The 14346-nt window shown below is 43.4% G+C and overlaps 1 protein-coding gene across 1 annotated transcript; it reads left to right on the top strand.

Annotated features, from left to right (window-relative positions):
- The first annotated feature begins 3 nt into the window (after positions 1 to 3).
- LOC133480826 (leucine-rich repeat-containing protein 15-like) lies at positions 4 to 9222 on the top strand. Its single transcript, XM_061779460.1, has 2 exons — positions 4 to 260; positions 4671 to 9222. The coding sequence occupies exon 2, from the start codon at positions 4678 to 4680 to the stop codon at positions 6379 to 6381; it is 1704 nt and encodes a 567-aa protein (XP_061635444.1). The 5' UTR covers positions 4 to 260; positions 4671 to 4677; the 3' UTR covers positions 6382 to 9222.
- Positions 9223 to 14346: the final 5124 nt, after the last annotated feature.

Genomic DNA, 14346 nt, shown 5'->3' with positions numbered 1-14346 from the left:
AAACATGTGCGGCAGAAACAGTGTGGACTGTTAGGAAACGGGGATGATGATGACGAGGATCACAAGCTCCACATTTTATGAGCGGACCAAAAAAAACTGAAGGACGAAGGGATCCGTGTGATGATGAAGACCAAGAAAATGTGATAGTGTGAGTGTGAAATTTTCATCGCAGGATTTCATAAGCTTCAGAGGAAGGCAGGGTGTGCATTAGAGATAACACCAACTCCCTGTGTGTGTTCAATCATCTGCCACCATTCAAGGTAAGCAATGCAGACTGCTGTGTGAACTTGAGTGTGTTTAGTAGATTTGTTGCATCATACTTTCCAAGACTTGGCAATAAGAGTGATGATTTCATTCTTTTATTTTAGAAAGTAACTGACATGAAAAGATGACACAATACTGACCCTAAATATAAGATGATCAATAAATTTGGTTCTCTGTTACATACATACATACATACATACGCACGCACACACGCACACACACACACATGTATACATTCATACATGCAGGTTTAAAAGTGGGCGTATCAAAGTTCTGTTTCTTCAAGTAAGTCATACGAGGAACAAAAAAAATCAAATCGATTCATGGGGGAGTAGAAATGGTTTAGCCACATTAGGCACACTCTTCCATTATGGATGGTCACACCCATGCAGTAGAGTTGTAATGTGAACCAAAGCGGAACGTTTTTGTCCAATGACACGATTACAAAATGTAGCTTTTCGAGAGGAGATGCTATGTTTGTGTCACATATCACAAGTCTTCCGCTCAAAAGAAAAAAAAGGAAACTTTACTTGGATAATGCACCGGTCAGTGGAAATTTACCATTTAATTTCCTGGGGGGTTTGCTCATGGGAAGGCATCTTTGTGAAACTAAGTTCTCACGGAAAAGACATAGCACAGCGAATGAATGCAGTCATGAGAAAAAAACTGAAAGAAAAACCCCATCCATGAATAATACTCTACATTTACTGGCTGGGAATCACAGTCTAGAATTCAGCATTTGATGTTGGCATATCTGTATTGTACCATGAGAGACATTGATATCTTGTCCCACCACAAATACTTTTACATCAATCGTGAGACCCATTACATGACATTAATTTATGTGGTAAAATTGGTCATGGTGAACAACAACAGTCTTTGGACACCTCCTGTGCCAAAACGATAAGCAGTGTCCCAGACTTAATGATTTGTGAGTCTGTCATTTTTCGGCATCAGAATCAGAATCAGAATCAGAATCATCTTTATTTGCCAAGTATGTCCAAAACACACAAGGAATTTGTCTCCGGTAGTTGGAGCCGCTCTAGTACAACAGACAGTCAATTTACAGAACACTTTGGAGACATAAAGACATTGACAAAAAACAACAACAAACAACAATTGTGCAAAAAGATGCAGAGTCCTCAGTTCGAATGGCTAATATCGCAATAGTCCGGTGCAATGACCATTGTGCAAAGGGCACTGAGACTTCAAGGAGTGTATGCGGTTTAAAGTGACGAGTACTGCGATAATCTGGGACAATGGTTGTGCAAATGTTACAGATAATCCTCAATCAGTGTGCAAATGGAGCAGATGCTACTCTGGCATGAGTGGCCACTATATGCAAATAGTGCAGCACGGCGAGACAACTACAGTGAGTGCACGAGTAATACATAATACAGAAATGTGACAACGAACTCAAGTCAAAAAATTGCCAGCTTGTTGTAATGGAATTGTAAGTTAGCTGTTCAAGAAGTTGATTGCAAGAGGGAAGAAGCTGTTGGAATGTCTACTAGTTCTAGTTTGCATTGATCGGTAGCGCCTACCTGAGGGAAGGAGCTGGAAGAGCTGGTGACCAGGGTGGGGAGGGTCCGAGAGGATTTTGCACGCCCTTGTCTTAGTTCTGGCAGCGTGCAAGTCCTCAAGGGTGGGTAGGGGGGTACCGACAATCCTTTCAGCAGTTTTGATTGTCCGTTGCAGTCGGAGTTTGTCCTTTTTTGTAGCAGCACCAAACCAGACTGTGATGGAAGAACACAGGACTGATTCGATGACCGCTGTGTAGAACTGTCTCAGCAGCTCAGGTGGCAGGCCATGCTTTCTCAGAAGCCGCAGGAAGTACATCCTCTGCTGGGCCTTTTTGAGGACGGAGTTGATGTTGGTCGCCCACTTCAGGTCCTGGGAGATTGTAATTCCCAGGAACTTGAAGGTCTCGACGGTTGACACAAGGCAGTTGGACAGCGTGAGGGGCAGCTGTGGCGAAGGATGCCTCCTGAAGTCCACGATCATCTCTACAGTCTTGAGCGTGTTCAGCTCCAGGTTGTGTCGGCCGCACCACAGCTCCAGCCGCTCCGCTTCCTGTCGATATGCAGACTCGTCACCGTCCTTGATGAGGCCGATGACAGTGGTGTCATCTGCAAACTTCAGGAGTTTGACAGTCGGGTTCGCTGAGGTGCAGTCGTTCGTGTAGAGAGAGAAGAGCAGCGGAGAGAGGACACAACCTTGGGGCGCCCCAGTGCTGATGCTGCGTGTGGATGAGGTGGCCTCCCCCAGCCTGACCTGCTGTGTCCTGCCCGTCAGAAAGCTGTAAATCCACTGGCAGATGGCAGGTGAGACGCTGAGCTGGAGAAGCTTGGATGAAAGGAGTTCAGGGATGATGGTGTTGAACGCTGAGCTGAAGTCCACGAACAGGATGCTCGCGTAGGTCCCTGCACTGTCGAGGTGTTCTAGGATGAAGTGCAGTCCCATGTTGACTGCATCATCCGCAGATCTGTTCGCTTGGTAGGCAAACTGCAGGGGGTCCAGCAGTGGACCTGTGACACTCTTGAGGTGGTCCAGCACGAGACGTTCAAAGGACTTCATGACCACAGATGTCAAAGCGACAGGCCTGTAGTCATTCAGACCCGAGATTGCAGGTTTCTTGGGGACTGGGATGATGGTGGAGCGTTTGAAGCAGGATGGAACTTCGCACATTTCCAGTGATCTGTTGAAGATCTGAGTGAAGACTGGCGCTAGCAGGTCCGCGCAGACTTTGAGGCAGGATGGAGACACGTGGTCCGGGCCTGCCGCTTTGTTAATCTTTTGTTGTTTGAAGATGCGTCTCACATCCTGTTCATGGATGGTTAACGCAGAGGTCAGAGGTGTGATTGTGGTCGCGGGTGCGGCCGGGTTGGTGTGTGGTGTGAAACTGTCCTTTTCAAATCTGCAGTAGAAGGTATTCAAGTCGTTGGCTAGTGTGCTATTGTTCTCAGCTTGGGGGGATCGTCGCTTGTAATTAGTCAGCGACTGGAATGCATGCCAGACTGATTTAGAGTCGTTTGCGCTAAACTGTTTTTCCAACTTTGCTGTATAGATCCTCTTTGCAATGTTCATTTCTTTGGTCAGCTGGTTTCTAGCTCGATTATACAGGGCCCTGTCCCCGCTCTGATATGCGTCCTCCTTAGCTTGGCGAAGCTGCTTAAGTTTAGCAGTGAACCACGGCTTATTGTTGTTGAATGTGCGAAATGATTTTGTTGGAACACAGACCTCTTCACAGAAACTGATATAGGATGTGACAGTGTCCGTATATTCATCCAGGCTGCCAGCTGAATTTTCAAAGACACTCCAGTCTGTGCAGTCTAAGCAGCTTTGAAGTTCCATCTTGGCTTCATTTGTCCACTTTTTGACTGTTTTCACTGTAGGCTTCGCACATTTAAGTTCTTGCCTGTACGTCGGTATTAAGTGAATTAAGCAGTGATCAGACGAGCCCAAGGCTGCACGAGTTATAGCACGGTATGCGTTTTTTACCGTGGTGTAGCAGTGGTCTAAAGTATTATTTTCCCTGGTAGGACAGTCGATGTGCTGCTTGTATTTAGGGAGTTCGTGGTTGAGTTTAGCTTTGTTAAAGTCCCCGAGAATAATGAGGGGTGAGTCGGGGTGTTTTTTTTCAATTTCGTTGACATACTATCATTTCATGTATACAACAAATTATAATGATAATAGGCAATTTTTCGAACAACTCCAAAAGCTACTGACTCAAGAAACAATCAATGAGTGATTCATTACCAGAATATAGGCAAACCAAGTTAAATCAGCAATGGATCGAAATATAAGTCAAGGTCCGATTTATGAATACAAAAATAAGGTTAAAGGTCCCATATTATGGCTATTTAAACCTCCATAGAGTAACTCTCGCACATAGACTTCGTATAAAAGTGTGAATTTCATTTCAAAAACAAAACTTGAGTTTGTCATACGAGTGTCTAGAAAAGGCCCCTCTTATAGCTACTTCTGGTGGATCTACTTTTGTATCCTGTTTGTCCATATTTGGCTAAGACCGCCCCCTTTCCTCTGATTGGTTGCCTACGTGTAGAAGACCCACTTGTGAGAGGACACAAGTTTGTTATGTTGACGGCGCTGACTCGGGAGCGGAGAAGCAGGCGGAGCTCTTTGCTAGTGACCTAGATCAGCTTGAGAAATTTGATTTCAGGCCTTTCAGGAGAAAAATGTCTGGAACTCAGGAATGTGTGAACGATTTTTATTAATGTGGCACCATAGAGACAATATTACATCCCAAACACTAGAAAAAGTTGATTTGGCATAATATGTCTCCTTTAATGTAAGAATATGTACTGTACAAAGTGATACATTGGTAGATAAATTCTTTGGAGAAAAAAATACAGATAATCCAACATTTATGTGTCTTTTTCTAGGGACGTAATGGACCATCCTATGATCTTCCATGTGCTCCTATTTCTCTGTTCCCTCAACGTTGCTGTTTGGGCGTGTCCGGATGGATGCCAATGTAAGGGAGACGAAATGTTATGCATCGGTCTCTCAAATGTTCCTCCTCTCCCGTCATCTACAACTGCCATCTACCTCTCCAACTGCAAAATCTACTCTTTGAAAGCAGATGACCTTACTTCTCTAACTAATGCATTAGGGATTTCTATTGATGACACTGCTTTGAAGGAGGTTCAACCAGGCACATTTGATTCCTCCGTGAACCTAAAAGCATTAGGAGTTACTGGAACAGAATTGCAAGATCTACCAGAGGCCTTGTTCCAAAATCTTCACAAGCTTGAGACTCTGAATCTAAATAGAAACAAGCTTGTGGCCCTCCATCAAAAATGGTTCTCCCCACTCAAAGTTCTTACTGCCCTTGATCTCACTCAGAACCAACTGACCTCAATACCCATGGAAACTTTTCACCCTCTGACTGAGTTAGGGTATCTGTTGCTTGCAAGAAATTATATCAGTCAGTTACCTATTGGTGCATTCAAAGGGCTTTCTAAGCTGGAATACCTTCGACTAAATAAAAATTTGCTACAGGAAATAACTAGTGGAAGTTTTGATGACCTCGGAAACCTGAAGGAATTATCCCTACAGGACAATCGTATTACTCATCTCCAACATGACCTGTTCTCCAAGATGCCAAAACTCACAAAGCTGTTCCTCTCCAACAACCAACTGAGGACTCTTCCACAAGGACTCTTCTTACACCTTCCCATGCTTGCCCAGATCTCCTTGTATGAAAACCAGCTGGAAAGCATTGGTCCAGGTGTGTTTGGTCCTATGGCCCTGCAGGAATTGTGGCTGTATGACAACAAGCTGAGTCGTTTAGAGGATGACACCTTTAAAAATCTCACTCAGATGCGTCTCCTGGTGCTCAGCCGCAACCGGATTAAATATGTATCTACAGGAGCCTTTCGAGGCTTGGAACAGCTAGGCGAAGTATCGCTTCACACCAATCTGTTAAAAACATTGCAAGCTGGGACATTCCAAGGTCTTCCCAGCCTGGTAAACATTTCTTTGGAGCACAATTTCATCAATCATCTGCCTGTTGGTTTTCTCCAAGGCCTGAGTTACCTGGGACAGATAGACCTGAGAAATAACACTCTTGCAAACTTGCCACAGCAAGACTTAGATGCTATTTCTGTGGCAGAAGAGATACTTCTTCATCAGAACCCCTGGAGGTGTGACAAGGATATTCTGCCCCTTAGCAACTGGCTGAGAAAGCACCCATCCAAGGCCAACCAAACCCTAGTGGTGTGTGATACTCCCCACAGTCTGAGTGGGGAGATGATTACCTGGCTGGCAGAAGAGGACTTGGGGGTGCAGAGTTCCACACAGCAAATACCGCTGACCTCAACAGAGAGGAGAAAGAAACCAAACACACCACCAGTGAAAAGGAGCACTTCTTCACCTGCTGTCAAGACAACATCTTCCTCAGAGTATGAAGTCACAAGCAGCGGAAAGGGCGAGGAGGGACATGTTCCTAACCATACTTCCATCATCCTCATTGTCATCGCAGTTGTCGCCACAGTCATCTTAAGTGCCACCATCATAAGCTGTTTATACTGGAGGATGAAAAAGAAAGGACGGGGACATATAGGCCACAGGAGCAGGAACTCTGTGCTGTAAATGAGACTGCTCAACATAAACTGGATTTACACTACAGGTTACAGTGCACTATTTTGATTTAGGGCCTATATGCAATTTAAAAAAAACAAAAAAACAAATCTCATTAATGATTAACCTACACTAACGCAGTAGTATAGTCAAAATTACAGTAAATGTATGAAAATCAGTTACAGTACAGCATAAAAATAAAATATAGGCAGTGACTAAGCATGCCTTTTTGTGCCACATGACTACGTATTCTTTTGCTGATACACAAACTAGTTAAATGCGCGCCATTCGTAACCTCAAACCGTCATACATATGTAACGTTGTGAACCAAGAACCACCTGTACACAAGAGTTAACATCAGTGACAACACAGACATAAACAACAATAAATAATGAGAATATTAATTGTATCATACCATTTAGTTGCTTCTGTTGTTGTTGTTTTTTTTTTAAGGTGAGAGTGTTGTTTGGGTCCACACTGCTGTGTATACATCTTCAGTCAATGATACATCATCAATGACTCTTCTTCTTTTCCTTTCGGCTTGTCCCGTTAGGGGTCGCCACAGCGCGTCATCCTTTTCCATGAGAGCCTATCTCCTGCATCCTCCTCTCGAACACCAACTGCCATCATGTCTTCCCTCACGACATCCATCAACCTTCTCTTTGGTCTTCCTCTAGCTCTCTTGCCTGGCAGCTCCATCCTCATCATCCTTCTACCAATACACTCACTATTTCTCCTCTGGACGTGTCCAAACCATTGAAGTCTGCTCTCTCTAACTTTGTCTCCAAAACATCGAACCTTGGCCGTCCCTCTGATGAGCTCATTTCTAATTTTATCCAACCTGGTCACTCCGAGAGCGAACCTCAACATCTTCATTTCCGCCACCTCCAGCTCTGCTTCCTGTTTTCTCTTCAGTGCCACTGTCTCTAATCCATACATCATGGCTGGCCTCACCACTGTTTTATAAACTTTGCCCTTCATCCTAGCAGAGACTCTTCTGTCACATAACACACCTGACACCTTCCTCCACCCGTTCCAACCTGCTTGGACCCGTTTCTTCACTTCCTGACCACACTCACCATTGCTCTGGACGGTTGACCCCAAGTATTTAAAGTCCTCTACCCTTGCCATCTCTTCTCCCTGTAGCCTCATTCTTCCCCCACCACCCTTCTCATTCATGCACATATATTCTGTTTTACTTCGGCTAATCTTCATTCCTCTTCTTTCCAGTGCATGCCTCCATCTTTCTAACTGTTCCTCCAGCATCAATGACACATTGACTATATCCAATTCTTCAGTTACATTTCTGTCCACATTTGGAAGAGGCTTGATTCTGATTGGAGGCTATCTGATTCCATGCATGTTTTTTCTTTCTTTACACTGCCATGACCCATATCAGAACAAGGACAACATGGGAAGAAAATACATCACAATCATTTGAACCATGCAATGTAAATTTTTGACTGATACTGTATGTATGGGCAATGTCAGATTTTAAACAGTAGCTTTAACTCACAGTACTACAGTACGGAAGCGTATTGCATTCACTTGGATAAAATAAAAATAAATAAAACTCCTGTCACTATCGGGACAGATCGAACTCACGCAAGAACCTGCGAACTGCAAGTGACTCTTTGCGGACTCACTAATGGCGGATTACTGCTGGGCCGGGATAGTGGTACATACGCCGGCGAAGCTGATTCTGGCGCCTCAGTTGCACACCATGCGGGTCCAGTATTTTCATCAGTCTCCTGATCGTCTCGAGTCACCACGTAGCCAGCCTGAATGTATTTTAAATGCATCATCTTGTATCCATGGAGGATACCATATCTGTCCAACTGATTCTGGACAAACATTGCTGTATCTAGCAGCTCTGAATGGGCTTTCCTCCTGAACAAACGCAAAGTCCGCAGGTGCCTGCATAATGTGGACAAACTAATAACAACACCATCTATGTGACTCAAAGACAGGAGTATCTCCCAGTGTCTTAAACCCATATCAAAATAAAACTTGATCAAACTAAATAAGCCGGTCATGTTGCTTACTACGGTGTCTGCAAAGAGTCACTTGCAGTTTGCAGGTTCTCGCGTGAGGTCGATGTGTCCCGATAACTCAGAAAAAATTAGTCAGAAAAACAGGTGGAAAAAAACATTGCCAGAGAAAAAAAAAAAAAAAAACTCAAAAAAACAGAAAAAAAATTATTCAAAAAAACAAAGCCCTCAAAAAAATACTCAGAAAAACAGGAGGTTTTTTTAATCCAAGTGAATGCAATACGCTTCCGTACTACAGTATACATACACATCCAAATGTATTATCTTAAGCGCAAGGAGAAGTGCCTCACCTCATCTGCTACGGTGGCCATGAGCTAACAGCTAGCAAAGCCTTCACCTTTTCACTTTTAACCTCTGAGTCCTAACAGTTACGAAGCACCAACATATATCACACTCTGTCACATTAACATTGAACTGTGTTCTTATATCAGAAGCTGACCTTTAAAGACTTAAACTGAAGTGTGTGGTTTCTAGAAGCTTTAGCACTATATAGGGCTGACTTTTGTTTACTTTTGCGACACTGACATCTGCTTCTGATACCTTATAAATACATGCACACCCACATGGGATAGTCACGCATTATACTACATACAACAAGACATATTTAAACTCATCTGAAACATTTGCTTTTGGTTTCATTAGCTGTCAAAGCTCATTTATCATATTTGGAAGGAGGAAATATTTCCATGTTTGGGGTAATGTTATGCACTGAAGGTATGTAAGCCGCCATAGGCGTGTATGAACCCATTTTTTGCTGTGCTGAATCACCCCTAAAGTGAATAAAAGTACTCCCAAAATTTGAGAGATCTTTAGAATTATTATTTTTTTACTGTGTGTCGTCTTTATTTAACAAGCTAGTAAAGTGTTTCAAAAATACTGTACTTGGTTGAAAAGTAATATTTTAACAACAAACAGGCAGTGCTTTATCAGACCACAGGTCCACGATACTCCCCCCCCCCCCCCCTCCAAAAAAAAGAGGCCCGATTGGTTCAGCTGGCGTTTGAGAGATGTGACCCTAAAATGCACGAGAGAGTCGAACAACACCATCGCATATAGAAAAATGTTCACACGCCGCCTCAACTCTTCTAAAGCTAAGCCATCTTTTTCATTTACCCATTGCCCGCCATGGCATACCTGTTTTATAATTCTTGTCAAGTCCAGTTTATTTGGATAGCCCTTAATCACAAAAGAGTCTCAAAGGGCTTCACAGGTTCACAGTTGTCAAAGACAGACATGTTGTGTGTGGGCGCGTGCGCTGTTTGAGTGGTAAAATGTGTCCCTACATCCCAACCATAGGCGTTTGTAGCCCATTTTTGGGGTTGAACCACCCTTTAAATGAATCCCTGCACCTCCAAACCTCTGAATCTAGAATCGCCCCTGTAGGCTGCTACAGTATACAATGACGCGTGTCAGTATTAAAACACTGAGTTTGACAAGTAGTTTTAACAATAATATATTTTTAAAAAACACATTTTTATGCATTGAAAGTAGAAATAGATATCGATGGGAATAAATTAGACTGTACTTTGATTTTTATAAATCACATGGTTCTCAAACACTGCATTCAGTTTTGCATTATTATTCAGGGAGAATGGTGAACAGGAACTGAGTTAGGTCATTAGCTGTGTTATTAATTTAGGGTCGCTGTGACAACCGGTGTGTATGTGGATGAGTAAGGATCATTCAAAAATTGCAGGACATTTTCTGTCCCCCGCCCCATGATATTTCAAATAATCCATGCACAAAATACAGATAAAATTTTTAAAAAAAGTTTCTGCTTAATGACTCTTGTGGGCAGATGGTGGCTTCTCGGCCAGGCAGCCTAATGACTCTCCTTTTTTGCATTCCAAAAGAATGATACCATACATGGTTTGGGGTATGCATCCAACTTGGCGCATAAGTAGTTGACCTTCTTCGCACCAACTCTGGCTAGCGAATCCTAACTAAGCATTGTTGCATGAGCTGATGAAGCCTGCTCGGATGAGAAACAAAATGTCTAACCAGAAGTCCAGTTGCAATCGATTCAATGCCCTGAGAATGAAATGACCTGGATGTATGAGAATATTCACAGGCACCTATCATAGCTGACTTTGGGCAAAAAGTGGAGTACACCCTGGACTGGCAGCTGGTCAATCAGAGGGCACGTATAGACAAACAACCATCCACCCAACCATTATCTGAGCGGCTTATCCTCACAAGGGTCACGGGAGCGCTGGAACCTATCCCAGCTATCATCGGGCAGGAGGCGGGGTACACTCTGAACTGGTTGCAATCCAATCGCAGGGCACACATAAACAAACAACCATTCACACTCACATTCGCACCTACGGGCAATTTAGAGTCTTCAATTAACCTAGCATGCATGTTTTTGGGATGTGGGAGGAAACCGGAGTGCCCGGAGAAAACCCACGCAGGCACGGGGAAAACATACAAACTCCACACAGGCGGGGCCGGGGATTGAACCCCGTTCCTCAGAACTGTGAGGCAGACGCTCTAACCAGACGGCCACCGGCCACCATTTACATTCATATTTACACCTATGGACAATTCAGAGTCCCTAACATGCATGTTTTTGGAATGTGGTAGGAAGCCGAAGTACCTGGACAAAACCCACACAAGCACAGGGAGAACATGCAAACTCCACACAGGAAGGCCGGGAGTGAGATTGGAACCCTGAATGTCAGAACTGTGAGTCATAATTGCTAACCACTATTCACCATACTGCCTTACAGTGCGGAATCCAGGTATCACAGAGTTGACACTAAATTAAAATGTTGTCATTGAGATTAATATTATACAGTAAACTAAAAAAGATTCTAAATAAAATGTAATTATTGCTTAATTGTAAAATCTGCTTTAAAACAGATGAAACAATGGCAAATAAATTGTTTGAAAATCAAGTGGCAACATTGTCATTCTTCTCAAGTGTTTAAATTATGCAAAAATTCACAAAAGAACATACAGTTTGTAACTTTGGAGCCACATTGCAGCCCTGTGCTGCAATTGGTTGAAGAAAAAAAAAATCCATCTCTGCCCTTATCTCATCTCACAGGGACGTGTTGGGCCACACCCTGTAGGGTCGCTGGCAACGTTGATATTGACAAAACTTCTCTGCTAGTTTGCATCTCCTCCCTGATGTAACAACCCTCTGTGGCATTTCACCACAGGAAACAATCAGGTAGGCAGTCTCCTTTGGCATTTGGCATTTGTTCTAGTAAACAGGCATGCAGAGACAGCACGTCATTCTTTTTTTCTTGTTTTCACTGTTGGACTGCTTCTTGACTGAAAAACAACCATGTGAAAAGGCGACCCACTGTTCTTCAGAAAACCAAATTGTCTTTAGTGCAATAACAGAAATCCCTCGTAGTCTGAAGCCAGACGTGACCGAAGTCTTCTTTTTGGACAGCCACATAAAAACAATACCCAAAGCAGCCTTTGTGGAAAACCCACAACTTGAAAATGTGGAGTTCATAAACACAGACACCTCTGTTATTGAGCCAGGAGCTTTTGAAGGTCTGGTCAACATGAAGCATGTTGAAATCTCCAGCACGCCGCTGACGTCCGTGCCTATAGGAGTCTTTACAGGCCTCAGTAATCTGGAGAAAATTATTCTAAAATCGAACAGGATCCGTAATCTGGAACGAGGTTTGTTTGACGGCCTTAAAAAAGTAACCGAGCTCCAGTTACATGGAAATGAGATTGCATCCATTGAAGATGGGATTTTTGATGGCCTCGAGAACCTCACGAATCTCAATCTGGCTAAAAACCGTCTCACTGCTGTGACAACCGCCTGGTTCTCTAAATTAAACAAACTGGCTAAGCTTAGGCTTCATGAAAATCAACTGACTTCCATTCCAGAGGACATTTTTCATAATTTACCAAATTTAAAAGAAATTTCTTTGCAAAGCAACAAATTAACAGAGTTATCTGCTAATCAATTTCCTTATAAAGACAAACTCACAAAGATTGTCTTGGACGACAATCTCTTGACAAATTTACCAGGAAAATTCTTTGTTGGCTTCCATAATCTCAAAACAGTGACCTTGAACAAGAACAAACTATCAAGCCTTCCACCTGTGCTTTTTGATGAAAAGATCAATATGATAGATTTAAGTTTCAGTGAAAACGAACTGAGCGAGCTTCCAAAAGCGATATTCAGTCCTTTGAGTAGACTGACCAACCTGGATCTATCCAAGAATCACTTTGCAACTATGTCAGCTGACTACTTTGAAGGACTGCACAGACTCACCGTTTTGAATCTCCAAAACAACAAGATAGACTCCTTGGGTTCAGATGTGTTTGAAAAGCTTCAATCGCTGAAAACCCTGGACATGTCCGGCAACAACCTTCAAACACTCCCTCGGAATATTTTTGAACCTGCAACACATCTCACGCATGTTTATCTAAATGACAACCCCTGGAATTGTGACTGTAACCTTCTACATCTCCATCGCTGGATAAAGGAAAACTCTATGATTGTTCAGAAGCCAGTTGTCTGTTCGTATCCAGAAGATCTTAAAGAACAAGAGATCAAGTCATTGGGAGAGGAGCAATACATCTGCCCTACCGTTGTGTTCACAACCACCGTGTTGCCTACGACGGCTCTCACAACCCTAGAACTAACCACCACCTTCACAACAACAACGTCAACCACTACTTGGCCAACCACTCCTACATCTACTATACCTTCAGCTACAACAGCTTCCACCACAATTGCATCTGAAGAAACGACGACTGACATTATAGCAACGATGCAGCAAACGACGACAGAGACTACACCAGTGGTCACAACAAGAGCAAAAGTAACAACCACACAGACAACCATTTTAATCACAACCTCACCAGTTAGCACTGTGCTGCTGACTCCACAAACAACCGCAACGATACCCACAACCATTTTAACAACAGCTACACTTACTTTCACACTGGCAGCAACCACACCCACAACAATTCTAACTACAACCTCACCAACCATCACTATGTCACCGACTCCACAAATAACCACAATACCAACAGCTTCATCCACAACCATTTTAACAACAACTGTACCCGCTACTACACCGGGAGCAACCACAGTCACGACCACTTTACCCAGCACCGCTAGAACAATTCGAATTACAACTACACAATCACCAATGACCACAAAACCACAGACCACCCACCTGACAACCCAACCGACCACTGCTGAAAGGACAACGCCCATTTCTGAACCAACAACCCCGGTCATTTTAACTTGTCCTATGCAGCCACCCCTAGAGAAGTCACCTAGTTTGTTATCATACAAGGACACAAATACAGCTCAGCAGTGCAAATCCCAGGCACTCATTTACATCGCTCTGCTGCTGGTGGAGATCTCCTGCACTTTTGTGCTGGCTAAGTTCGCTATGTCTCTTTACACCCTGCTGCAGTGCAGGAAGAGGATGCAGCAAGAGGTCAAACTCACCCGCTTCTCCTACAGCGTAGAAAAAGAATAACAAATTCCTTAGTTGCTCCGATAGATAGCTAGATTTATAACCGAGATTTCAATAGAGATTTTAATAACCTTACCCTTATACTTGGGTTTCCGTTTTCTGAAATAATAATAATAATAATAAAAGGCACAGTGGACGACTAGTTAGCACATCTGCCTCAAAGTTCTGAGGACCCAGGTTCAAATCCGGCCTTGCCTGTGTGGTGTTTGCATGTTCTCCCTGTGCCTGTGTGGGTTTTCTCCGGGTACTCCGGTTTCCTCCCACATCCCAAAAACATGCATGGTAGGTTAATTGAAGACTCTAAATTACCCATAGGTGTGAATGTTAGTGTAAATGGTTGTTTGTTTATATGTGCCCTACGATTGGCTTGCGACCAGTTCAGGGTATACAGAGTCTCTCGCCCAGAGTCAGCTGGGATAGGCTTCAGAACGCCTGTGACCCTAGGGAGGATATAT

This window comes from Phyllopteryx taeniolatus, chromosome 7 (genome assembly GCF_024500385.1).
Source record: "Phyllopteryx taeniolatus isolate TA_2022b chromosome 7, UOR_Ptae_1.2, whole genome shotgun sequence".
In the NCBI taxonomy this organism is placed as follows: Eukaryota; Metazoa; Chordata; class Actinopteri; order Syngnathiformes; family Syngnathidae; genus Phyllopteryx; species Phyllopteryx taeniolatus.
This window is presented reverse-complemented; position numbering and strand designations above follow the sequence as displayed.

Excerpts from the sequence above, each read along its gene's own strand:
- LOC133480826 (XM_061779460.1), top strand. The coding sequence starts at position 4,678 with ATGGACCATCCTATGATCTTCCATGTGCTCCTATTTCTCTGTTCCCTC.